Raw genomic sequence first — 26,930 nt, 5'->3', positions numbered from 1 at the left:
CACGCGCCCCCAACACGGCGCCAAGGGGCTCCCCGGGGCCGCACTCGCGCCCTGGCCGGCCTTGCCATCCCTGCCGCCACCACGGGGACGTCACAAACACAACACAAGAACCCCCAGCGAGCAGGACACCGGCCGCCTCCACGCAGCTTGCGCCAGGGCACGGGCCGGGAGCCCTCCTGTCACCCACTGGAGGCTGCGACACCTAACGTGGCTCCACAGCAAAGGGCTGAGAGCCACGGAGCACCGGCAGCACCAACACGGCCCCACGCGCCTCTCCCCGACTGCACAGCCGCTTAGTCAGTGCGGAAACACCCGTCTCCACATCCCTTCGGGTCCTCACAGCTAGGAGCAAGGCAACACCTTCAAAACACGGGCCGTATCATGGGAAAACCCTTGGAAAAGGAAGCAAACCAAGAGCAGAAGTCGGCAAAGCAGAGGTAGTGTTCATGTCACCATTTTAAGGATTTTTCCACAAGCGCCTGCTGTAACTCCAGGCTTGTGTTTGCTTTGTGTAAAAAAGAAAAAAAAAAGTATCAAAAAAAAGGTCACGACTAGTTATTTTGCTGAGAGTTTCGGGGTATTTCAGCATTTTATATAGATAGATAAACAGATATCTATCTGTCTGTGCGCACACACAAAACCACATTATTATGCTTGGCAAACAGTACGAGGAGTAGCGTCCTGCAGGACGACAGGCAGCTCACACACAGTCCTCTTCCCAGCCATGCAACACATTTTATTTTCCCTTGTGCCCTTCACCACGAGCCATCACRTTTCTCTCTCTCCCTGCTCAGGATACAAAGAGGGGAGGAAGAGGCGGCGCCAGACAAACCCCGGCCAGTCCGGTGACAAAACTGCACTGGTGCAATGAAGAAATGCCTTAAAAAAAAAGAAGAGAAAAGGAAAAAAAATCCGCACCACCCTCCTCCCCCCGGGGACAGCATCAACTTTTGCCCATCCAGAGCAGGTTCTTCAAGGTGCCCACGGCCGCCGTGGCGAGCAGCGCGGGGCCGACGTGGGCGCCGTCGCACAGCACCGCCGACTCGCTCGAGGCGGCCTCCTTGGAGTCCGTCACGGTGGAGGCGTCCGCGTCGCTCGACAGGTCCTCGGAGGACAGGTTAAGGCAGCCCAGCTTGGCGAGGGAATGGGACCTCTTCAGCGGGGAGGACACGGTGAGGCCGGCGAGGCGCAGGCGCGTCTCGATCTCCTGCGTGCGCTGCTTCACGAGGCCCGGCTTGCCCCGCACGCTGTGGATGCTGTCGCTGCTGGAGCTGCGCGTCAGGTTGGAGCTGCGCGACGACGACGGCGTGTAGCAGATGGTCTTGAGGAAGTCCTTGGTGAAGCTGCTCAGGTGCTCCATGCGGCACGCGGCCGGCGTGGAGGTTTTGGGGGCCGTGCCCTCCGCGATGCGCCTGCCCTCCACCCGCTCCTCCTCGACCTCCGCGTCCTCGGGGATGAGCGGCACGGGCGCCAGCAGCGGCACCAGGGCGCCGGGCGGGCCCAGCTCCGCGCTCTCCTCGGCGATGCCGGAGTCGGCCCTGCTCGCCGCCGCCTCCGGCGCGATGCTCTTCAGCCGCTCCAGCTCCTTGGTGTGCTTCCTAACCAAGCCGGCCTTCTGCAGCTGGATGAGAGACTCCTGATGCTGCATCAAGTAACTGTTTGCACTTGGCTTCTCCAGCTCCTTACTGAACAACAGGTACTTCAGGTCCTTCGTGGGTTTGCTGTCCCTCCTGCCTGGAGGCTCGTCCTTCATTGCCTCAGTGACAGCGGGGCTCCTGTCACAGTGCGAGTTGCTCCTGGCCAGCAGAGTTTTGACAGGGGTTTTGGGGGCATCTTTTCCTTTCTCCAAGACACTGCAGTGTGGATCAGCCACTGCTCTGCAAGCGGCGGCCTCCAGAGCGCCCATTCCCGCTGGCAYCCCGTTGTTTTGAGTCCTGCTGCCCTCCTTGGCGGGCAGGGGCTGCGGCAGGGCGGGCGGCGCGGGGGGCAGCAGCGGGGGCTGCGTGCAGACGGCGGCGCCGCGCCGCGCCGGGCTCCGCTTCTCGCACGGCTCCCCGAGCGACTCGGGGGGCAGCCCGGCCGACGAGTACATGCAGGCAGCGCAGGGGTCGTAGGAGGGCTTCACCTTACTGAGGATCCCAAACACGGCGTCGTGCTGCAAGACAGAAAACAGGGGCACGTGAACGCGCACGGGACGACACGCCGGCAAGCGGCAGAGCCGGGGGCACGCAGGAGATATTCACAGCCGAGACCTTTCCAGCTCTGCTWAGGCCCTGCAGCGGGAACAGAAACCAAACCACACACTTTCCCAGCAGACAGTAACTTCACYGGAGGAACACCTACCATTTGAGGTGACGGTCATGCAAGCGAGCTGCCAAAGCGGGTTACAGTGCACTCRCATGCGTGCGCTCTCTCTCTGGCATCTAAATCCACAGCCTGGGCAAGCAAAGCCCCGTTCAGAAGCACTTCGAAAAGGAAGCAGCTCCTCATGGAATGAAAGGGTTTATCCAAGTCAAATGAAACTGGGCTATGAAGATGAGAAGAGCAGTTTCACTTGCAGCAGTCAGCCATGCTAGTCACCCAAATTCAACTCCATACGCACCTCAAAATCCTCCGGGCAACTCCTTTTGCTGTTGTTGTTATTCAAGTTCTCCCTATTAAGCCTGCTCTCCTCCTTGTGCACGGACAAGCGACGCTTCCACTTCTCCATCGGATGCTCCTCCCTGACCCCATCCTCGCCCGGGTCCCTGGGGCCGGGCACTCCCCTTCCCTTCCGAGGGCTGAATTCCAGTTTCTTCCTCACTTCCTTCTCGCAGAAGCCGCTCAGCTCCGTCGCAGGCTCCGCCGTCTCGAGCGCTTTGGCCGTCTCCCTCCCGTCAGCAGATGCAGAGAGAGGCTGTCCCGCCAGCGAGTCCGTTCGCTCCGCATCCCGCTCCAGCTCCTCCACCTGGAAAAACCCCTCCCTGTCTCCGGGCATCTTGTTCTCCAGGAGAGTATCGGAGAGGCGCCGGAAGCAGTACGGGAAGGCCAGGGGCAGCTCCGCGCTGCCGCGGTTGTCCAGGAAGGCCGGCTGCGAGGGGGTGTCCAGCTCGGCCAGGCGGTTCTCCAGGTCCATGTCCAAGCTCTCGAGCAGGATGTCGCCCGGCACGGCGCTGCCGTCCGCGCTCGGCGGCAGGTTGCTCTCCGCCTGCTGCTTCCACAGCTTGTTGTGCCGCTGCTTGCTGGGGGAAGGAGAGGACACGTGTGACTGGAGGCCAGAGGACAGTGCGCAGGGCCTGAAAATCACAGCCCCAAATCTAAACGCTTGCTGCTGCAGTCCTGTGTGGGCACCAATCTCCTGAGCATCGGGATTTTGTCCATCACACCCATCTGCTCGAGTCCCTTTGGCCCTGCAGCCCTCAGCAGCGCCCTGCCCTGAGCACCCGCTGGGAACAACCCTGGGGGCAGCGCGTCCCGGAGCTCCCTGCCAGGCCGAGGCGCTGAACCAGCAGCTCGGCCTGTCTCGTGGCACCGCTCCTGCTGACCCACAGGGAGAAATGTTTGTTTTCTCCTTCCACTCGAGCAAAGGCCAAGTCGAGCATGCACAAACCCTGATCAGATACCGCAGCCCTGGCGGCGACGCGGAGCCCGACTGGCAGGGCAGCCAGCGCCGCGGGCAGCTCGCCGCCAGCTCTGCCCAGCACTTCTGCCTCGCAGCACAAGAACAATGCGGTGCCGAGCGGCACTGGCCGCTGACAAACACCGACACGCTTCCCAAACGCAAAGAAACCCTCACCGAATTAAACCCGAGCCGCTCGCCCTGCAAGACGGCTAATTGCCACGCAGGGAGGCCTGGCATAGGCAGGGCTTGGAAAACCAGGGTTAGCCCAAGGCTCTGCCCTTTGCAGCAGGGTCTGTCCTGCAAGCCTCGCTCCCCAGGCTCCTCGTGCACGCTCTGTGGGTTTCCTCAACAGAAACCCGCAGAACTCGACTATCATTCTGTGTTCATCAAATCACAGGAGTCGCTAATTAGCTCCTTGTATTTCCTGCAAGTTGCCCTGCCAGTGGCTTCACCGCTCACCTTGCATCTAAAATGCCTTCATACTCCAAGAGCTGCCTCATGAAGCCCGCGTTCGGCCTGGCGATGCTGCGCTTCTGCTTCACGTAGTTATAGGCTTTCTCGAGGGACCAGCCGAACTCCTTCATCGCGTACGCTATAACGGTGGATGCCGAGCGGCTCACGCCCATTTTGCAGTGCACCAGGCACTTGGAGTGATTCTTCCTGCAGAAGGGGAGAAGAGGAAACTCCCTTACATCTTTCTGGTTATTAGAGTTGTCCTTATGGTTTTAAATGACAGGTGGGGGGTCCTTTGGTCCTCCTGACCTTACTCGCACCCCAAGTCAAGAGCTGGCAAATGCTCTGGACGCAGCAAGCCATGAAAAACCTCTGCAGAGGAGTCTGAAGCTGGGGAAGGGCACCCGCAATCCCTGCCAGTGCAGAGGCCACCACGAAGCCTCCAGCCTGTGGTTTGGGCTCCAGGGATAAGCGGGGACAGCAACGCAGCGGTCGGCTGGGCTCTGTCACCACCGCTGCCTGCGCTGGCCTAATACGGACACAAGCTGGAGCAGTGACAGCGTTTCTGGAGAGGAGGAAGTGTTCTCTGTTCTCCTTTCCTCCTGCGAGCTAAACGAGAAAACTAAGAAAAGAAAAGCACCGGCCAGCAATGGGTTAATCCCTGAGCAGTGCAGGAACACACCAAGTGTATGGAGCTCGCAGGGATGTTGGAAACTCCTGGGAAAAGCTGGATGCAACCCGGCGGCTGCCACCTTCAGCTGCGCTGCTGGGGTGTCCCAGTCTTCTCTGCACCCAGACCTCGAGCGGTTCCCGAGGCAGGCGCAAATCCAGGCCCTGCCTAAGTCAGTCTCCCTGCCCACTTACTTGGCCTTGTTTATGAAGTGATACGCCTCGTTCCAGTGAGCCAGGAGGTCCGTGGTCTCCTCATCGTACACTCGGATGTTATGATAGGCGAATAATCCAGGGAAAAAATTATCTATCTCCCTGGTCACGTTTAAAATGTAGTCGATGCTGCAGAGAAGGAGAAGAGAAGCAGAACTGAACCGAGGTGGCCACAAAAGGGGAACTTGTGTTGCAGGAACTCGGACACAGCAGCTGCAGCCAGGTTGTGTGAACAGCCCCAAACCCGACCCCCTGGGACAGCTGGTGACAAGCCACACACGGACCTGCAGGGCTGGTCCATTCACCCAGCTCCCAGCACTGCCATGCTGAGACTTTGCCCCAAATTGCAAAGGCCACAAGGGATTCGTTTGGGCAAAACCCGGGAACAGAAGCCAGGAAGTCACAATTTTCAAACACAGGCTTTTGCTGCAAAACCATCCTTTTCTTTCCAAAGAAAATTACGAAGTGAGAGTCGCATGATATCTCTCAACTCCTGCCAAATATTACAGCAGGGTTTAGAGCATATCAGGAGAGAATGAATGCCCATATTGATTTATTCTTATCATTCAGACAAATCAAGGACACAGGATATTTATTTCAGAATTTGTCCAGCTCTGACTTTTAGAAACTGCATTTCAAGATGCTCTCACTGCAGGATGAAAGCATTAATGGGCTGCCTGATTTACTTGTTCAAAGGTGCTCAGACAGCTATTCCCAAGGACTCCAAATTAAACATTTTTAGTCAGGCTATTAAGCAATACTTTTCAGTTTCTCACATTGAAGTTTGTGGACGCCTTGGGCAGGCAGCTAATATTTATATACAAAATTTTCCCTTGTGCATAACAAAGCTTCTCGTTTGTAACCTCCACCCTACATGTGGAAGAAACAAGGTAAAAAAGATTTCTTGACCCAGGTCCCAGTGGCACCTTGGTGGCAACCGGCCCCAGACTTGGCCCTGCAGCCTATGAACATGCCACGCCATCTCCAGAGACCTGACTGCAAGTTAAAGGCAAATGACTCCAGGCTTCCAAGAGCCCGAGGACAGTGTTGGAAAGACTCACCCGGAGCCCTGCAGCTCCTCGAGGTTGGAGGCGTTCCACTCGGAGCCCTGCAAGGGTGGCACAGAGAGACACAAGAAACACGTTTCAGAAGAGCCGAGATGCTGCTGCCCCCGTCAGCAGGGCTGAATCCACCGGGACTCGCTGCCCAGGAACATTAGGATTTTTAACCAGGGATTAAATAGAGAAGGGAAGCAAAGTGCTGAGCATGGTTGGGATCACTGGTGTACGAGAAACAAGGCAAATTCTGGACGTTACGAGGAAATTACACTTTGGATCCTATCTGTCCCTGCAGAACAGGGCAAAAAGGGTATATAAACTAAGCTTTGTCCCCAAGTATCAGCATTTCCTATCTAGCTCTCAAGACAAAAATATGACCCAGGCATAAAGGGCACAAACATGTCCATCTCAAACGAGTCTTTGTTCCCCATGTCAGTGCCTGGTTTTGCTTGGAGTACCATCTAGTGGCAAAAGGCTACAAGAAACACACACACACACACACACACACACACACACACACACACACCTTGGCTTCTGCATGAGCTTGAAGAGCTCGGGCCTTATCCTTCATACAGCCTTGACCATGCCTAAGGAGCTGACGGGCACAATCAAGAAAAGATTATAGTGATGCTAGTCAGGCAAAGGGCACATAGTTGTCACACCAGAGCAGCGTCCAGAGCCAGACCCTTTCTCCACCTTAAAACAAAATCTCCATTCCCAGAAATGCAAAACAAGCATACCAAGAACTTGAGCTATGCTATGGTATGTCCTCAAGCAGGGTGAATCTGCCAGAAAAGAACTCCAAAAGGGTCATAAACAAGAGCTTTTTAGAAAAAGAAAGGCTTCTGTACTGCAGGCTTTCACAAGCAGCACGGGCCCTGGGGCAAACGCTGCACAAAGGGCGAGATAACAGGCGAGTTCATGCTGCACAGCTCAGCCTTGACACCAAAGCCAGCTTCTCTCGAGCCCAGTGACCGGCCAGATCACTCCCCCCGAGGAGCTCCCGACCCTGCAGCTTACCAGATATAAATGATCGAAGATCAGAGACGGTTTGTCCATCTGACCCAGGATAAGCAGCATCTCATTGTCTATAAATTCCTTGAATTCTTTCAAGTTGCAATTCATGTGTTTCTCCAGCTCGTTTCGGATCTGTAGAGCAGAAAAGAAAGGATGCCACCTAGAATCATTTCTGTTCAGCAGAAATGCTTGCTGGCAGCCCCTCTGCCCAGCGAGGCTCCGGCAGGGACTCTGGACTTCATTAAGGAGAGCAAGAAGGATCTGCCCTTTGGGCAACCTCACTACCTGGCACCTCTCCAGTGTCTTAGGTCTTCAGATTTAACACCTCTAAATAAAGCTTCAGGCAGCACCTCAATATCCCCATTCTGGGGTACCTGCTTCTTAAAAATAATTGAAGAGGCAATAAGTCAGGCCTTGGAGAGCAGCTAACATACAAATGTGAAACCCATTAGCAGCAAGAAGTGAATAATAGTGGCGAGTGAAAGGGGAATCAGGAGATTTCCAGTATTTCTCCTTTCTGAAATGTCAGGACACAGATACACGCTTCTCTTGCTGCAGTGAAGATGTTCTCAGCTCATGCTTCAAATCTGTAAAGCTGCTCTACACAAGCACATATCCAAACCTTTCAGTTCTAAGCTTTCGAAAGCGCTGCATTTTAATAGCCTTCCTTGAAAAATAACCAAAAACCATAAACCAAAAAGCCCCATTACCATTTGCCCTGCAAATGTTTGCACTGTGGCCAGATGTATTTGCATCACCCCAGGGAACTGATCCAATTTGTTCCCTTGACCTGCGATTCTCCATCCACGGCGTCACTAGCCAGATCTTGCCTGCATGCCACTGACAACACAACCTGAACGCTGAAGCCAACAGGGAGAAAGGAAGATGCTGTTTGCCCACATGGGCCCCAACCAGCTGTAATTCATGCAGGTAGCATCTCTACTGCCACTCGACTTGCAAGGAAAAGGGCATTGCATTCAGAGTGAAATGCTTGTTACTAAGGACTTGAAATATTTACTCTGATGTTGCCATTACCCTGATTTTCCTGGTGGAGACACAGATGTGTAGCTAAGCCTTTAAGGAAAAGCTGGGAATATATATCAAAAGCCAGTGACACCTAGTCATAAGCGTTCCTTCATCAATGCAATATGCTACAGAAAAGAAGTATGGCAGGAAGAGTAAGACAGCAACTGATTTTCTACTTGCCTCTTTGGAAGTCACATTCTCTAGGTCTTTGCTCATCATGATGCTCCGGAGCTTGGCTTTAATGAGCCGTTCCGTTCGCTCCCTTTCAGTCGGCCTAAAAGGGAAAAGGAGGGCATGTTCCAGCCAGGGAGTAAATACTCTCCCCCCAAGATGTGTGAGTGGTGCAGCACAGCAGAGCGGTGGGAAACATTCAGCAAATTGACCAGAATAATAGGAAAAAAACAATGAAAAACAAACAAACAAACAAACAAGAAAACGTCAGGACGTTTCCAAAAGGAAAGGAAACGAGCCACTAGAAAAACAAAAGGGAGAAGGGGAGATGTTTCTTGTGAGCCAAGCTGGAGTTTTCTGATAAAACTGAGAACTGACTTGTCAACAAAGAGGGCTGGAGAGTCCGGGCGCGTGGACTCCAAGTCCTGCATGGCGTTCCACTCGTTGATGCAGCTCTGGTCAGAGCTGATGCAGCTCTCGTAGTACGTGGCCCAGACCAAGGCCATTCCTCCAGGGAAGTAGTTGTACCTGCGTGCGACTTCGCAGGCTTTGTGCAGGATCTGTAAGGCAGACCTGCGGGTTTGGAGAACAAAGTTGTGCAGGTGAGAGCAGCAGAAACACACAGAGCAGGATCTCAAGAGGCTTGCACAGAGGAAAATGTTTTCCAGCTTTGTTTGCTACAGGTTTTGAGCACAGATTTTTTTTCCATTTTTTTCTTGTATTTTGTAGGAAGAGCTGCAGGTTTATTGCACCTGAGCTCGCAGAGGGCACAAGCTGCATCTTGGAGGCCGCTCAAAAGCTCGGCCAAAGCAGCGGTTAGCATTTTATTCCAATCAAGGGGCATAATGAGGCACAAATCACTCTGGGATCTAATCGTTAGCTAACTTGCAAAGCCAGACTAAAGAAAAATAAAGCACATGGACCATTTTCAAATCACCTTCAGCAAGGATTCAAGTACATGTTTACCAGCATTCTTGGTCCCTGACATGCTCCAGGGACAGAGCCCAGATTGGGTCATTTGTTTTTGCAAATTCTAGCCTTAATTTTTCCTCCCCACCTTTTCTTTCCCTGCTACCTTCTCCTTTTCTTAAGGCTCCACTCTGAACTTGTTAAACTGACTACACAGCCACATCTAAAGCTACTAACGGGACCCTGAGCTCAAAAATGATGGGAACACATGTTCCATTTGCTTCTGTACCAAATCATCCCCAACGCGACGTCCTCCTCTTTATTCATGTTTATTCACCTCATTAGTGCTGTTTCCCATTGTCTTTATACCAAGGAGCACAGAGCTGCTCTGAAGAGAGGCACAAGAGCCGACTTTGGGATCGTACTGCCTTTTCAGTGCTGCTACCTGCTAACACATCCCTACTGCAGCTCACCGAGTACTAGTTCTGCAGAAAGCTAACATGCACTTTGCTGATTTAATTTACTGCAGAAATGGCAGCCCCTTCCTCAGCACAGCTCATTACTGTACATACCACATGGCTTGCACCGACACCGGCTTGAAGATGTGCATCCTGCCTGCGGTGCTCACGCTGAAGCCACTAAGAGAGAGAAGGAAATCAGTGACCAGCTGCTCCTCGGCCTCAGGAGCTGCCCTCCCTGAGCAGCCACGGCAAGGCAGCTCTGGGGAATGCAGAAACACCCACGCTCAGAGGCAGCAATGAGAATTTGCGGCACCTCATTATCCAAATCCACCCAAACAAGGATGCCAAGTGCCCAGCTTTCCCTGACGAATTATAATTCCACCTGTTAGGTGGCATTTAAGGAAGCTCTTACAGGTATTACAGGTCTCACTAACAGTATGAGGGCAGCAAGAGGAAAAAAAGCCCTCAGTGACTGCGTAAAAAGACTGCGGTGATGAGTTCAAGATTGGAACTTCATTTGCAAGGTGTAAGAGAATCTCTCCTAGAGCAGCCCTTGGTAAAAAGGGACATTCACGTTTATCTTTTAATGTGGTTTCTTACCCATCACCATCGAGGTGGATCTTGGTATCACTCCACAAGCGAAGGACCATGCCTATAGTGCAGCTCTTACTGGAAGAGAAATGCAGAATGTTAAGTATCGGCCACAGTATGGGCACACTGGCACGTTAAATTATGAATCTCCTTTCTTTTTTAAAATCTCAAGTCTTGCTCTAGGAACTGCTAGTAACATCTCAGGCCATTTAATGCATTTGCACCCAAGGGAATCAGCAAACTGAAGTTTAAAGGTTAACATTCACGGGCGCACGGCTCCGTGGGCAGGGGGAACGGGAGGACGGGAGCAGGAGGCACCGCCACCTCTCCCCTCCACGCCAGCACCTGCCCCACGATCGGTGGCATCTGCCCCCCAGCTTCACCGCTCGCATCCTCACAAGCTCCAGGCGAGAATTCCTGCGGCGGGGAATCCGGGATCGCACCGAGCCCGCCTCCCAAAGCCAGCCCAAAGGAAAACCTCGGTGGGCGGCAGAGCAGCCACCTGCCCTTCCCAAAGGGACCCAAGGGACCCTGCTGAGGGCCGTGCTCAGTGTTCACTTGGTCACTCGGGCTGCTAGGAAAACACTAAGAGGACTTGAAGCATTTACCAAGTCCAAGAGAACACTTGCACGTCAGAGAAGCCATCTGGCAAGAAACGTATACTCTAATGGGTACCCGTAACTTTCAACTAGTAAATAATTAAGCTGCCAAGATATTCAGCTTTTAGGGGAAATCACTCTGCACCAACAACAGCAAGTTAGCACAGAGCGTTATTTATTTATTTATTTATTTTCAAAAGCCTTCAGCCTCTTTCTACATCAAAGGAGCTGATGGGCCGGTTTGAACACACGTGTGGACAATGTGGAGCTTTGAAGGGAAAAGGTGGTTTTTATTAAACACATATAAAAGGAATAAAGCCCCCCAAAGTGCCCAGCTAGTCCGAGTGTCAGCAGGCAGGACACTCGGAGCCCAGCAGCGGCACGCTGGTCCCTCGATAAAGCCACTGCAGCCAAGAGGCTTCATTCTGCACGGAGCTCTTCCTTAATTAACAAAAACTTTGGCTTTCAGGGGAAATAGCAATTGAAACAGCAGCCAACCTTGGAGTTAGAATGGGTTTGTCATTTGGTAAGCAGCCAGCTCCTTAGGGAAAATTACTGTTATCTGGGGGAGAGAGGACAGAGGAAAGAGGGGCTGGGCTTGTTTTCTTTTTTTAGGAATCCACATCCACTTTGTTGTTTCCAAAACAAAACAGGGCAGCATTTCGGATCTGCAAAGATGTCTAGGGGTTTTTGCTTTCCTTCCACACTTTGAATGGGGAACGTTTCAAAATGCACACAAATTTATGGAGATTAATGGGGGTTTTTTTGCTTGTTCTACCTTCCCCATTCCAGGAACCACAAAGTTTTACAGGAAATGAGGGTCTCCAGTTAAAAAGCAACATGTGAGCGCACAGGAAGGGCAGCCTTGCCCTAGCCATACCTCTCCTTGCTGGAGAAATCCACTCCCAAGAGAATGTTCTCCTCGGTGTCCTGCCGCCCGCTGCTGTACACAACCACCATGTACCGCACTCTGTCCGTCCACACACTTTCCAAACGGACAGCCTGGAACAGGGCAACCAAGCTCTGCAAACCAGCTTTGGGATGAACCTTACCTCTGCCATCAACTAGCATGTTTTGAGATACCGACTGTGATTTTTTATTTATTACAAAATTCAACCCGAAGTTTTTTTTCCAAAGAAATTTAACTAGAAAATTTGCAGACACGCTGGGAAACTGAGGCAAGCCCAGAGGCTTCCTCCACCCCTACCCGTGTGCACTGAAACAGGGCAGTGGTGCTACAGGGTAGTTAGCAAGGACTTTTCCGCAAGGACTTTTCCTCTGCAGATTTCTGCACAAAAGGAAGCCTGGCCCCATTTGGATGAAATTTCAGGACTGATTTAAAATGAACTAACCCCAAAATATCGACTGCCAGCAGCTCTTCTGCATTAGTGCTTGTGAGCTGCCTGGAAAATTAAACTTACCAAAGAGTTTTGGCCACATCAGCTTCCTGACCTGCTCAACACGGCGGTGTGAGGCCGGGCCCATGGCAGTGGGGATCCCACCCGCACAGACTTCCTTGGGCTGAAGCCACCGGTGAGCCCCGGGCCTGTGAGCTGCTTTGGGGAGCTCCTACAGGTTCAAGCACCTCCAGGAGAAAGGAGGGCAGGACAACACATCGCTCCTTACCAGCTTGATTCTGTCCTCACAGCGAAGGAGGTTGATCATCACCTGGAGGTGCTGGGGCAAATCCCCTGCGGAGAAAGCAGAAAAATAATCAGAGGCTCACTTGCTGCCCTAAGACGGGCATTGCCTCGACCTTCAGTGGACCTGGATGTTTCCCTTGGTCAGAAAATGCCATTCACGGGAGGCCACATGAGCTCTACTGTCCCAGAGAATCCCAACAGAAGGAAGAATGAGAGCTGGCTGAGAGAACAGGGCTCTGCAGTGTTGGGCAGGTACCACAGATACTGTCACCACCCGTGGCTGGCACGAATGGTGATGCTCTTCCAGCTAGGGCATCTTGCAGAAGGCAGAAAATGATGTGCACTGAAGACACGGGACGAAAAGGCGGGAGGAAAATTCTGATTAAAAATCAAATCGACAATGAATAAAGGAAAAGTTTTAAAGTATGAAACATGTGCAGTGTGGTGGGTTAAGCCCCAGGGGCCTAACAGAGGGCAGAGCTGCACATGAGAGACCTCCGACTGAGGTGAGGAATCCTCCCCTCTCCAGCCAGGGCCCTGCACACGACAGGTCCCATAGGACCCACAGGGGTGGCCGCATTCCTGCTCAGGGGAGGCAAGCAAAGGAACAAAGAATCTACAAGAAAACAAAACAAGCTCACATCTAACGACCGAGCAACGCGCTCAGAACTTTCCATACGAGATAACATTCCTTCCGTAGGATGTTTTGGGGCTATATGAAATTGCTGACAATCAAAGGCGGCCGCAGCCAAGGCTGGCATTCAAACAGGCTCTTTGTGCTCGGAGTGTTTACGGAGCAGCACACACACAGTACCACACTGTGCCTTTCCCACGTGCTCCTTCGCCCCAAACGCCCCAAGGAGCCCATTTCTTTGCTACCCCAGGAGTCGCTTATTCTAAAATTGCCAACGACAGAAGGCACAAAAATACAGGAGAAGTAAAATCCACTTCCTTCAACCACTTTTCTGCTTATCCTAATGCACTCTCTCCGTGCAATTCTTTATCGTTCTTCCCACCAGCTTGGCACACTGGGAAGGAAAAACCAGCAACGGAGTAAGGTGCATTCTGAAGCCGTGACACATTCTTAGAGGCCAGATTTTGGTGAGTTCACGGGAAAAGGGGACTTCCTGAAAGCAGGACAGGGAATATCAGGAGCCAGCCACACTTCCAAGACAGCAGCAGACGTTTAAACAAAGATCCAATAATCACATGCTGCTGTGAGGATCGAGTGGGCTGAAGATGTGGGTTTGCTCAGCAGGTTGTACCCGGCCCATGGTGACAGGGAGCGGAGTCGCCCTCCCACCCATGGGTGCCCCTCAGCCGCCAGCGGGGCCGAGAGGAGTGGGCAGCGATTTTGGGGTGCGATTTTCGGCATTACCTGCATGTTTGTGAGGATGCTGGAGGCTTCGCTGGCCCTGCGAACTGTTGCCTTGCTGCAAGAAGAGGGCTGCTCCTTTCACCATGAAAAAGCTCTCGCTTAGGCTGGAAAACAAACGGCACGGGAAGTGAAACGAAAGGAAATGGCTGCAAAACGCCGCTTAAAAAGCACTCCAGAAAAGCAAGCTTTTGCCACAGGAAGCTCTTCCCAAAGGCCGACCCGGCCGTCGCGCCGGGCAGTTTTCCAGCGCTATTCCAGCGACTCATGCCGTCTTCCAGCGCTGCCGGGGCTGGCTGTTGCAGGAGGGATCTGCCCGAGTTGTCATGTGCTAGAACTAACTTTATCCTTCGATTATCAAGCTCTGCAACTCCAAACCAGTGGAGAGGAAGACATTTTAGAGGCTTAGAGCTGTGAAATGACTTGAGATCAAGTCGCGAGTCAATCCCTTCCTAGGGATTTCAGCTCCAGATTGCTCTGGAATGCAGGAACAGGCGGCTGCAAATCCCCGGAGGTCTAAGGGCGACGGGAGGCGAGGATGAATCCTGCCCATCACAAAGGAAGAAAACTGCTCCAAAAGTGGAAATGCCACCAAAACCACAGCAAGGACTTGGCTTTGCCCTGCTAGGTCCAACCGTCCCGGGAAACTCCGCTGCTAACAAGGCAGGTCCCAGTGTGCGCAAACACAAATTTCCACAAAATCCAACAAAACAGGCCCAAGAACATAACTAAAGAGAGGACTGAACTAAATCAGTAGCTGCAGTAAGAGCCAGGACAAATCTAATTACACAGGAGCGCAACGCGCTTGGGAGCAGTTTAGAAATAGGCTGGGGCCAAAGCGGTAAGTGAGGCTGCCCACAAGCCCGAAAATCCTCATTTAGGGACCCTTTTAGGTGCCCCGGCCGCTGCTGGAGCCGCGCTTCTGCCAGCACCCGGAGGAGCGGGCAGCGACGCGGCCCCGGCGCAAGCCTCAAGCCTCCACTCCCAAACACACATCGGCATTAATTACTGCCTCCAATTTACTAAATATAACTCGAGACGGGGCCGCACGGGGTTATTCGGGCTGCAGAAAAGGATCCGCCGGAGCTGCCGCTGCTCCTGACGCTTCCCCGGCTTTCTCCGGAGCCTTTGCCCACGCGTGGGAGGCGGCACTGGCGCCCCGTTTATTATTATGGCATCCAGCTTCTGCCTTCGGTGGACACAGCCAAAGTCCTCCAAGCTACGAAGGCCTGCAGACAAACTTCCCTAATTTCTCAGTCTTCAAGGTGCAAAATTCCCAAGTTTAAATTTGAGTTTTCATTAAAAAAAAAAAAAAAAAAAAAAAAGAAAGAAAAAAAAAAAAAAAAGAACCAAAATGTCCCCGCAGGCTCCAGGCTTCCCAAGTCCTATCCGGGATCACGAGAGGGCTCCGGGCTCCCCAGGACGAGGCTCTGTGCATCCGAAGAGGCTCCCGCGTGAGCTCCGGACCCGCTGCCGATGGGAACGGAGCGCATTCCGCCCCGCTCCCGGGAGGATCCCTGTTTTCCTCTCCCGGCAGATCTTTGCTGCTAACAGGAAAGCGTTTTAAAAGGCCAGAAGTCGCATAAAAGCAGTGACATCAGTACAATGTAAGGGCACATCCACACGCTTGGATCCCAGCCCCAAAAGCTCTTTTTCCAACAAGAGGGAAGGAATGGTAAGATAAGGCAGCAGCAAAGAACTCGCAGTATCCCTGTCTCAGGAATTCAGGGAAAGTGATAAGATCTCCCAGAAGATTTCTGTAATCTCTATTCAAATACTGGAGATGGAGATTTTTAGCGAAGCAGCGAACACGGAGGAGAGACGAGTCCCTCCGAGGCAGCAGGGACTGATGCCCTGGGCACACCTGGCTCCCCTCCTGTGCTTGGGAATCTTCCTCAGAGCATCGTTGACCACAGGAGACTGTTCCCCACGGAGCAGAGGGAGAAAGAGGCACCGAGGACGGACAGGACAAGCCCCAGCAGAACTTGTGTTAACACATGTTCATTTGCGTGGAAACGACCCAAAAACCAAGCCCATGGGGACAGCAGGAGGATTTTCCTTCCTGATCCCAAACCCAAATGGCAAAGCGCTTCCCATGCCCAATCCCAACCGTGGAACCAGCCCTGGTGCAGCATTCCCATGTCCTGGCAACCCACCTCGCCAGCCACCCCACATCACTGAGCACCCCGCTCCCTTGGTCCCCTAAATCTCCCCAGAGAAACAGCAGGAAAAAGGACAATTGTTGACGATCATCCCCAAGCTCCAAGCCTCCAAAGCAGTGATAAATACCCCAGGAAGCAGCATAAAAACCAGTGGCGCATACGTACTGATTCGCTCTGGTTTTCTTCGAACAGCAGAAGCATTGTGCTGGCCCCAGCGTCAGACAGAAGTCAGCAAATTTGAGAAGATTCATAACTCACATCCTTTTGCTTCTAAGCCCATCAAAACACAAAGAAAGGGAGGAAAAGAAAGGGCTGAGCGTATATTCCGCGAGGAGCAGAGGAACCGCGGCTGCTGATGCTCCCCAGGAACTGGATGACTTCTACAGAACACTGTGTCTTCCCCCGCTATCCTGGCTTGAAAAAGCACTTGTCCCAACACATCCTGATGAAAGAGGGCCATTCAAAGAGGAGGAACACAGCGGAGGCTCCGCTGATCGCTGCCCTCCTGCGGCCGCGGGGCTGGCTGCTGCGTCCCGCGGAGGCGCCCGGCAGCCCTGCTCGGGACCACGTTGACTCCTCGTGCCGCCCGCTGCCCCTTCGGCGCTGGTCCCAGATTCGGTGCTGCCGAGAAGGGAACACTGCATTAATGCACTTTAGAACCCCCTAGCTCGGGTGGATTCTCTGATTAGTCTCTTATGGGTCTAAGAAATCAAAAATCCAGCTAAAACAGGAAGAGGGCAGAAGGGAGAGTCGCCAGTGTGACTGCCCGGGCGTCCATCCCTGCATCCAGCCACTCATTCAATGCAGGCAACGCCCAAGGGGCCTGTGTTTGACCCAAAAACCTGCAAAGACCTGGGCAGCATCTCCTGAGCTGTAACGAACTGTTGTTTTTCTAGCTGTTGTCGAGCTCTGAGAGAAGCCCCTGCAACGTGGCCGGTGTTCAGATCTACCCACTTAGCTCCGTCCTTAAAAACGATGCGAGTTACTGCTGAGATCCCCTGCTTCCACATTCGCCTCGAGCTCTCCCTCCCTGGCTGACCCCTCGGGTGCTGCCACCGCTCGGGTGCTGCCATCCAGCCTTGCCCTGGCACGGAGCCTGCCCTGCTCTTCGGCCCCGCTCGGTCTCTGTCAAATTAAGTTTCTTAATTTCCCATTCATTAAGGGAACAAAATATACGTGTGGTGAGGAGACAGGGAAGGCCACCATCCATCAGATCCACGCTGGAGCTCTCCAGAGAGGCAGCAAGAGCAGCTCCCTGAAAGGTGCCACTATAAGAGGAGCATTATCGACACAAGGGTCCGTGAGGCTGATCCCATGTTCCCGACCCACACAGGGCCCATTCCTTGTGCCCCGCGAAGCTGCCCTGCTGCAGCCAGCTCCGGAATTCAGGGAAATGAAGGATTAAAAAGAAAAACAAAGAGCCAATCCCAAACACCTCCACACTTCTCTCCAATCCGGTCCCACAACTCCAACGGCAAAACCGTCCCATTCACTATCACTTCCTCCACACGGCATCTTCTGCTCCAAGCCTTCCCCAACTGATAAGCTCAGGAAAAAACACGTCTTCCAAGCTCCACAAAACTGAAAAACCACTTCCTTTTCCACAGCCCCTTTGATAAGGGGATGAGAACCGATTTGTTTTCCCTCAGCCTGGAAACAGCCCGGGACGGGGTGGCTCTGGCGACGCTCCCACCGCTGGGCCAAGCCACGGGCTGCCAAAAAGCGGCTTTTTTGGAGCAGGGAACATTGCGGGATGGGGCGCCGGGAGCCCCTGCTCAACACGGATAAGGATTCAAATCCATGTGTGGTGGGAGCCTCGCGGAAGCGCTGGGACTGCCTGGAGGGACCCAATACACCTATATGGACGCGAGCACCGCTGGCACCGCTGCCCTCTGCCAACATCCCCACCATGGCTCGTGGCGAGGCAGCTGCACGCAGGCAACGCCTGGAAACGGTTGTTTCCTGAAATGCCCTTTTATTGCAGGAACGGGAGGCAGGGGAGCTCCCTCCACACCCGTGGCCACACTCGGGAGCGGCCGTCCTTGCACTCGGACTGCCCGAGCTGGAGCAAATTCCCTCCAAGAGGAGCCCAAAAGGGAGAACGCCGGCCAGGAGAGGCTGCCGGCTGCCGTGGCACGTGGGAAGCGCCTCCTGTTTGCAGAGGGCGGCGGATGCTCCGGACACACGCACCCGACACAGGCAAACGGCACTGCTGTTTGCAGGCGCGCTAGAGGAGGGAAGTTTGGGCGGAAAAAGAGGAAAAAAAGAGAAAAAGTTACTGACAGTGCAGCCGGCCACGGCTGCGGGCTCTGCGCCTCGTCCCTACGGAGGCGCAAGGGGCTGGGAGGGAGCGACCCTTTTCTTTCCCGTTGTTGCCATGTAGGCAAGTGCCGGGCACCTGCCAGAGAGGTGCTGGGTGCCCACAGGCAGGGAGGGAGGACGGAGCCCAAGGCCAGGAACGCGGGGAGGCGCCTCCGGGCTGCGGTCCCTGCTGCGCCGCGGGCAGAAAGCTGCTCCCCAGCAAGGAGCCTTCGTCCCCAGCGAGCCGGCACATCCTCCTGCTCCGCCCCAGGCGCTCTCTGCTTTAACCCTGTCTCCTATTTTATATCTTCAGCCACTCGTTGGTATCTCCCGGAGTGGTGTGTGGAGGCTCCCTGATGGAGAGGGAGGCAACACTGCAGGGAAGGAAGAGCAGGTAAATCCTGGCTTTGAGGATGAGGAGGGAGCGAGGAAGGCGGCCGGGAGCGCTGCCGAGCTCCGCAGCCCGCCCAGGCTGCAGAACGACTCCAAAAAAGGCAGCAGAGCCCGGGGAGCGCCTGGCACACGGGCAACGCGTAAAAATAAAATAAAATAAAATAAACCTAGGCAGATCACGGCGGGGAAAAGCAGGGCAAGGAGAGCTCCAGCCCGGGCCAGGCTCCCCCTCTAGCGCCAACAGTGCAGGGCAGGCTGCCCAGCTCCCTGCAGGGGTGAGCGGCACCCCAAAAATCACTGCAAAGTTCAGGAGCCAGGGGCTAGGCTGGCTCTGCATGGAAAGGGCTGGCAGAAACCTTAGGACAATCCTTCCTGTCCACCTCCCATCCATGAATCCGCTCCCTTTTAAAGGGAGTCTGAACACTGCAGAGAGAATAGGCCCCTCAGAGCAAAGAGCAATCGAGGGCTTAAGGAGAAGGGTGCACAGGGAGGCGCAACGGTGCCAACGGGAGCACCTCAACCCCCCGTGCGCTTTGCTGAAGGTGTCCAAGGTCTACAAAAACAGAGACTTGGGGGCCTGCAGCAAACGCGTCCGCACTGCAAGGGCTCTGGGGAGAGTCGGGTGCAAGGGGCAAGCTCCTCCTAAAGCCGTGACCTGCTCCCTGCAGCTCCAATAGCTCCCTGCAGCTCCCTGCAGCCAGGAGGAGCCGCAGGATGCAGGAACATGCAGCCCCCGAGCTGCTCTTCGGGCAGCCGCCTGTACAGGGCGGCCACTCCACCGCCTCGCAGCCTGGCCGGGCTGCAGCTGCTCCTCTGCTCTCACCTTAAGCTGCTGAATGTCAATTTTCATCCATTCGGGCTGCACCAGCTCAGCACCGTTGGCTTCTGCTCGGCCTGCGTCTCTGCAACCACCAGAGAGGGCAGAGCAAGCTCTGCAGAGAAAAATCTCCTCTTCCTATTTAAGCCTAAGTAAATAATGGATGCAGACTGCATCCTAATCCCTCGGAGGCTGAGGTAATTTTTGGCCGCTTTTGCTTTCTGATCCTGTGTGCAGAGCATTTCGCCATCAGGGCTTCACACGCTGCAGGTGGATGCTTAAAACTGAGAAAGAAAAAAACTCAGCGCTCATTAAAACTCATCAAAAAAAAGAAAAAAACTCATTAAAAGTAAGGGCATGCCTAGGAAAGCAGCCTCCTCTGTTTCCCATTTCCCCAAAACATCTGAAAGACACTTGTCGGGCCCAGATTCGTATGAGAAATCCCTGACTCACAGATCCTGGCAACTGATTATCAAAGATTGAGGTATTTAAAATCAAGAGGTATTTGAAAGCAAAATATTTTTCTGACCCTGCTCTTTAGTGCCTAAATAAACAGCAACTGCACTGCCTTTTACAGAAAAAAAAAGTGTCAGCACAAAGCCAGTACCTTTGATAGCAGGGCCAGGGGGTACTTTGGCCAAATAGCTGAGGTTTAGGGGGAAAAAAAATAATTAAAAAAATATTTTCAAGGATTTATTTACAATTCCTACGGGTCTGATCACATCTCCAGCCTGGCAGGCCTCCTGCTCTTACTTTACATGCAAGTAAATGCACCACGTTGCTCAAGCTCAGGCCGGCACCAGCTTCCCGGGAAGGCCCTAACCGAGCAGGGAACAAGCGGGTGTTTCCTCAGCTCCTCGTTCCTCGAATGCCCCTGCAGGACCCACTGCAAATAAATAATTTAAGGAGGCAAAATATAACATGCAATGAAGCACAAGTATCCCCAGGTGTGTGGGGAGCGCCGTGCAGCCCAGCAGATGAACCGAGTCCTTTCTCACAAACCTGAAGGCTCCACCTAATTCCTGCAGCCACGGCAAGAACAAAAAGCAATGCTCCTTCAAAGGACAATTACCTTATTTTGTTCAACTACAACCAAAACAGCAGCAGCAAGGGAACCGTGCAGCTGGTGAGCAGGCTGGTGGACACGTTCCTTGCTGACCTGGTCAGGTCCTTCTGCACCTGGACCTGCTGTGAGCTACTGAGGCCCGTGAGCGATGGGGAAAGAAAGGGGGACATGGAACCCTCTCCTCATCACATTTCAAAACACGAGCAGGTTCCACAGAGCTCGGGAGCCAAAATTCCCACAACTGGAAGGGTTGGACCTCCCGCAGCTGCTCTTGCAGCCCTCCGAATGGGATTCAGCACTGCCAAACAAGAGCCCCTCTTGCCAACAAGATCCTCAGGATTGATCAGAGCTTCGAGGCAACTGGTTTCCAGGCCCCTTTGCAGCACTTTAAGCCCCAGGTCCCCGCAAGGAAGCGAGTCCCAAAAGGTGCAGCCACCTCCGACCCATCACACTGCGACCACAAAGTCAATATTGGCAAAGCTCACGGAATGACCGGGCAAACAAACCCACTTATGTCCGAAATCCAACACGGGGATTATCCGGCTCCATTCGCCACCTGCATCCGAGGAACAGCCACTGATGACACGACCAGCTGTTTGTGAAACACTCCTGACTTGGAGCTAGGGGCCCTGACAACACTGGATGACAAAACCAAACAAGCCCAACATAATTAGATGAATTATCTATCTCTCTGAGTTCATTTTATGCCTTTCCAGGTGACGAGCTTTCCCAGTCTCTGCATTACCATGCATATTGCTGGAGAACCTGTTCCAGCTTTGGAGTCACAAGCTAACACACCCCCATGGACCTGACTTAACCTCACACGTGGTTTTGTTGAGATGCAGATAAGACTTTTCAGCATCCGATGGGTGCCTAGCTTCCTTGCAGACAAAGAAAGGAACCGTGCCACAACATCCAGGGCTGCACTGGGGAAGGAAGGTTTCAACACCGGCATCGGATGGGCACGCTTGGCACACACCAAGCACGACCAGGATGCCAGGATCCTTCCTTGGGAGCAGAGCAGAGCCCTGCTCACCTACCAGGAGCAGTTGCAATGTTAGCGCTGCCAGAAGACTTGGAAGAAGTGAGGAAGAAGTGGAAGACTTTAAAGCACGTCAATGCCTAAGAAAATGCAGCAAGTGACGGTATCTTTGAGAGAAGACCTGAAGTTTGAGCATCCCCCTGCTCAAGCCTACTTTAGAGTAGGAGCTGTTTACTCCTTATAACTTAAAAAGGGAAGAAAATAATTTTGGCCTGACAGAAACCATGAGAAATCCCAGACCAAACAGAAGTAAGAGCAACAGCTGGTTCCAAAATGACGGCACAGACCACACTTCCTCCAAGCATTACAGGAAGAGGAATGTGCAGTCCATGGAAAAACACCCCCACACACGAGTCGGTGCTATAACCGGAGCCAACTACCCAGCCCCGAACGAAAACCCTCCGAAATTTTGGAGTGAATGAAAACGATGTTTGGAGTGAATGAAAATGATGTGCTCAAGGCTGTGCCGTAAACACGTCGCGCCGCGCCAGGGCAGCGCGGCTCGGGCAGGACGGGCTCTTGTTTCCAGCAGCTCTTCCCTCTTCTGGCCGCGGGGACGGTCAGGTCTGGGAAGCGGCCGTCGCGAGGCTGCTGCGGGACGCGGATCCACCGCTGACGCCCGCGGCTGCTCCCGCATTTCTTCCCGAGGAGGACGTGAACTCCCTGCAGAGCCATTGCCAACGCGGCACAAAGTTGAGCAATTCTGCCACCCCATGGGCACTAGGCAGAGCCTCCGAAAGCGGCTCCAGGGGAGCTGCTGGCATGAAGGAAAGGTTGAAAAGGCAAAGAAACCAACCAGAAGGCAAATCCCCCCCAAACCATCGACCTCCCGTGCAGAACTCTATTTATTACCTATGCTCGGCTCACGTCAGTGCCACAAATTTTCTTTAATTCTTGGCTGTGTCCCCCTAAGTCCGGAATGGCTCTGCACAAAAACCATCCTATTCAATGCCAGGGCTGTCCAGCAATTTAATTACCAGATTCTTGTCCTGAAAAGCACAAAGGCAAGTGCAGCCCCAGGAGGCTGCAGGAAAAGGGCTAACCTCAGTGCATAAAGTCAGCGTTGCAGCATTTTCTGTGGGACAGTAAAAGAAGCCTCTCCTTTTTAAGTCCCATCTCGCTACGTCCATCTGCCCACGATGGATGCAAAAGTTTGCTGTGCAAAATGAGCTAGAGAGGGTGACGGGAGCCCCCCAAGCCAGCGCGGTCCCAATGATTTATCTCTAAATGAAGTTCAGTTGTAACCAAGAGGAACAAAGCTGCAATTCCTCTTTCAGAACAGCCAGCAAGAGATCCTCATACAGACATTGGCAGGTTAAATACTGCTGCTTAAAACACATGGGAAAGAGCACAAAAGCGGAAGACCTGCTGCTGCTCCCAACCTCAGCGGGTCCCACCGTGAGCACTGAGGCACACAAGGAGCTCCCAGCATGGCTGGGAGCAGCACCAAGAATCCCGAATTCTGCTTTAACTGCCACAAAATGTGTTCTCCACAAAGTAATGAAGCTGCAGCTTGTCAGGAGAAGATCTGTGCATAGGGGGCCGTGCAGCAACCAGGCGTGCAGCCCTTCTGATGCACAGGGATGCTGGCAGGACCCGCCAGCACGTGCCAACCTCCCAGAGGCGCCTGAGCCACCTCTGCGGGACACGGGAGAGAGGGAAGGGAGAGTTCCAGCCAGAGGGTCTTGATGCTGCTCTTCTCTGCCTCCTCTCGCAGGGTAAGGGGGCTCTGCAGCCTGACCCACCGCTCACGGGGCTGTAAGGTTGGTCACACAGACTCAGCACCCAACCCGCCTGAGCCACAAGGCTGGGACACAACTGCCTGCCAGCAGCGTCTCCCAGTTTCACACCCGTTTCACAGCACGTCGCAGGAAAACACAGAAATGCATAAAAGCAACAACAGCTCCAAGTAGCAGCACCCGTGGCTTTGCTTTCATCTTCAACCAGGACAACCAAAGCAGGAAGGAGTAACAGGGAAGAGCAGAAGCCTGTGGAACCCTGCGGCGTTTTTACACCTCACCTCTCGGACCAGGGTTTGCAGGTCAGGGACAAGATTTTTTAGGGGGAACAAGCCACTCTTGCACACTTCCAGTTCGTTAAATGCTCACCCCAAAACTACCCTGAGAAGGGAAAGACCATCCCCAGTGCGTAGAGCTCTGCTTGCTGCAGGCCTGACCATGCAGCCCGCTGCAGGCGACCGGCCCTGCTCCTGCCCAAAGCTCTGGTTGGGTCCTGGTCGAAGATCGGAAGCCAGGAGGGACGGGGCAGACAGTGAAGCACGGTGGAACCGGCGTGCAGAGCTGCGTGGTGCTGCTTACCTGGCGGTGAATTTCCGTTCTTCATCGCTGCCAACCTCCAGCTGAGGGGAGAAAAGAGGGAGACAACAAGTTACCCACAGCTTGGTGCCATAGGACAACTCCAGAAGACCCTCAGGCACCCTGGCTGGTGCAGGGGCTGCAATAAAAGGGCTTTGGTGGCTATTGGAGGTGGGGAGAGGAGGAAGGGCTTATGTTTCCCCCCCAGTTCCAGGGGGGGATATCCCAATTTATCCCAATTCCAGGGGTAAATGAGACTCCCTAACCGTATAACCACCCAGCACCAGGTGATAAAGAGGCTGTCAGGATATTAAAGCAATTAGGCCCCAAGGGTCTGCTAAGCGAAACACTGAGCGGAGCGTTGGGCTCTTTCGAGCCGCAGAGATTCACTAAAACAATAACTTTTTCCCCGGATACTAGAGGAAACTTTGCACCTGGAAGCAGGCAGGGCCCTTCAGGCAGCAGCGTGGACCCTGGAGTATTATTTGCTTCCCTTACAACAGGAGCCTGCTCGCCAGCCTGCGCCTGCTTCCCCGGCACAGCACTTTCACACGGCTCTGTTTCCCGGCCACATCCTTCAGCTTCCAACTCTTGGGCAAGAAGTATTTACAGCAAATAAACAAAAACAGCGAATTGCAAAAAAAATTCTTCCAGAGAGAACTAGGCAGCACAGTGCAGGAGTGTCCAGCCAGAGCAGAAGGCTCTCCGTGGAGCTGCTCTGCTCGATCCTGGAGCCCTGCAAAGCAGAGACCTCAGAGATGGTCCCGAAATACGGAAAAACCTTCATTCCAGCCTGCAACACACTGGACACCACAGCCGACAATGCGGAGAGACACGAATCCGTAAGGAGGCAGCTCCCCCGGGTCTGGGGCTCGGGACACATTTCATCATTTACAACAAAACAGCCTAAATCGGCATCAGAGGGCTGCAATAAGAGCTGTTTCCAGATGATTTTGTAAAATGCAAAGGGAAGGAAATATCTCCATGTGAGACATTGAAGATTGGAGTTTTGGGTGTGCACAGCGTGCAGGGCCTGGCGCGTCCCACGTGCCCCTCACACGGAGGCCCGGCCGGCTGCCGCTCGCACCAGCGGGACCAAGTAAATGCGGAGCAAAACCTCAAGGAAGGGGAGCAGCGGCGGGGCTGGACACGGCTGGAGAGGGGCCGCCAGCCCCTGCGGAAGGGCTGCGGCGCACGGGGACACGGCGAACACGGCGGGGCCTCTATTTTTGGTTTGTTTACAGCGCGCCCGGGCCGGCCCCGCGGCTGAGCGCGCGGAGCCCGCGGAGGCGCCCGGCCTCCTCCGAGGGCAGATGGGAGCCTCGCGAAGGGCCCGGGCCTCCCTCGAGCAGCCCTCATGTTTGTTTGGGTCTGTCACGTAGCAACCGGGGGGAGAAAAAAAACCTTTTTTTAAACAAATGTGACGGTGAATCACGACGATCGCCGGGCGACACTGCGCCGAGGCCGCGCCGGGCTCCCTGACCTGCTTTCAACCCGCCTGCCCCTTTGCTCCGGTTCAAAAGGCTGCCGCGAAACCCAAATGTGAGACCCGCTCCCTTTGGCACCACATCGGCCCGGCCACCACCCGGGTCTCCCGCATCCAGGGCGGGCGGTGGCTCCAATCCCGACCCTGCACGAAGCCGAGGAGCCGGCACGGGGATGGGACGGAGCCGAGCTCACCGAGCACATCCAAGCTTCAGGTGCCCATTAACTATCTTCCTCCTTGGATAAACCCTCCGCACTCCTCGGATAAGCCCCCCGCACGGTCTTTGGCACATCTTGATCTCTTGAAGGCCGCAGCATCCGTTTTACAAAGTCCTTCGGGTTTACGAGCGGAGACAGGCTGCAAAACCTTGCTCTTAGCAAGGATGTTAGCAAAGAGTCGCCGTTTTCCGCTTTAGAAATCTTCTAAGAGCTTTTCACCGAGGCTCGGAGCCTGAAGGGCCTGTAAATCCGTTCTTGCAATAAACATCAGAAAGGATCAGGGAAAACGCTGGCGCTTCTTGATGGGATTTTTTCTTGCACAAAAAGCAACACAGCACGTTTGCTTTTCCAAAGGCCTGTTTATAACTTTACGGGGTTTTATGCCAAAAAGGACTGTTCAAATTGATGTCTCCCCCAGCTGCCGCTAAGGCCTGGCAAGTGGGAAGCGCTTGGCCTTGGAGGACACTGGATACAACGCCTGGAGCAACACTTTGTAGAGGGGAAAGGACATCTCTACAGGCACCCTAATGGAACAAATCACCCTAATAAATCACCCTAATGAAGTAAATAATCATGCCCCTGCATGACACAGCGCCCCAGGCAGGTGCATACGGGACGGTGGGGACGTTCGGCCGACTCCCCGTCCACCTGCACCAGTGCAAATCCAGCCTAATTCCCAAGCACAATAGGGTTACAGCTCATTTACATCCGCGCGCGTCAGATGACCAGCAGGTCTCGTCCCCTCCACCAGTTTAAGCTACAGGATGCGTCTAAAACAAAACCCAAGGGAATTCCTTAAAGAGCGTAGAGCAAACGCTGCTGGAAAGCCCAGCTATCTCCGCGATTTCCCCGTTTCCCCACGGACACAACACGTCCCCAGCGCTCGCTTGCTGCCTGCGGGTTCAGACCCCAAGGACACCCCCTTCCTCCTGACGGGGGGCACGGGGATGTGACTGGGGACAAACTGGGCTGTTCACCTGGGGGGGACGGGATGAGTGGCAGGCGGAGGGCAGGGAGCACCGAGGGCAAGGGAGGGATGTGAAACCCATTGCCCAAACCCAGGGCCCCAAACCCAGCGCCCCAAACACTGAGACCACCTCGGGAGGTGACTGAAGAGCCTGAAGGGGGAAAAGCCCCGCGGGAAGGGGCCAAACCCATCCCAACGGGCAGAGCCGGGCGGGCAGCGGCTGGGGACGGGGTGCAGCAGGAGGGCGAAGGGGGGACACGGAGTGGGGGGCTCCGGGGAGCCTCTGGGGCGGTGGGGCCGGGAGCCGGGGCTGTCGGTGGGGCCGGGGGTGTTGGTAGGGTCGGGGTCGGAGCAGGGCCGGGGGGCTGGAGCGGGGC

The 26,930-nt window shown here is 54.2% G+C and overlaps 1 protein-coding gene across 1 annotated transcript; it reads right to left on the bottom strand.

Moving 5' to 3' along the window:
- Window positions 1-454: 454 nt before the first annotated feature.
- Window positions 455-16,337, bottom strand: SSH1 (slingshot protein phosphatase 1). The gene is made up of 14 exons (XM_026036752.1): window positions 16,114-16,337; window positions 13,790-13,893; window positions 12,395-12,459; window positions 11,649-11,770; window positions 10,179-10,247; window positions 9,690-9,755; window positions 8,587-8,781; window positions 8,218-8,311; window positions 7,015-7,143; window positions 5,998-6,044; window positions 4,919-5,065; window positions 4,061-4,261; window positions 2,603-3,221; window positions 455-2,155 (listed from the first exon to the last, which is right to left on the bottom strand). The coding sequence occupies exons 1-14, from the start codon at window positions 16,197-16,199 to the stop codon at window positions 944-946; spliced, it is 3,156 nt and encodes a 1,051-aa protein (XP_025892537.1). The 5' UTR covers window positions 16,200-16,337; the 3' UTR covers window positions 455-943.
- Window positions 16,338-26,930: the final 10,593 nt, after the last annotated feature.

Source organism: Nothoprocta perdicaria, unplaced genomic scaffold, assembly GCF_003342845.1.
Source record: "Nothoprocta perdicaria isolate Ctin4 unplaced genomic scaffold, notPer1 scaffold_185, whole genome shotgun sequence".
NCBI classification, from domain to species: domain Eukaryota; kingdom Metazoa; phylum Chordata; class Aves; order Tinamiformes; family Tinamidae; genus Nothoprocta; species Nothoprocta perdicaria.
Note: the sequence above shows the minus strand (reverse complement) of the source record. Positions and strands in the feature narration are given on the sequence as shown.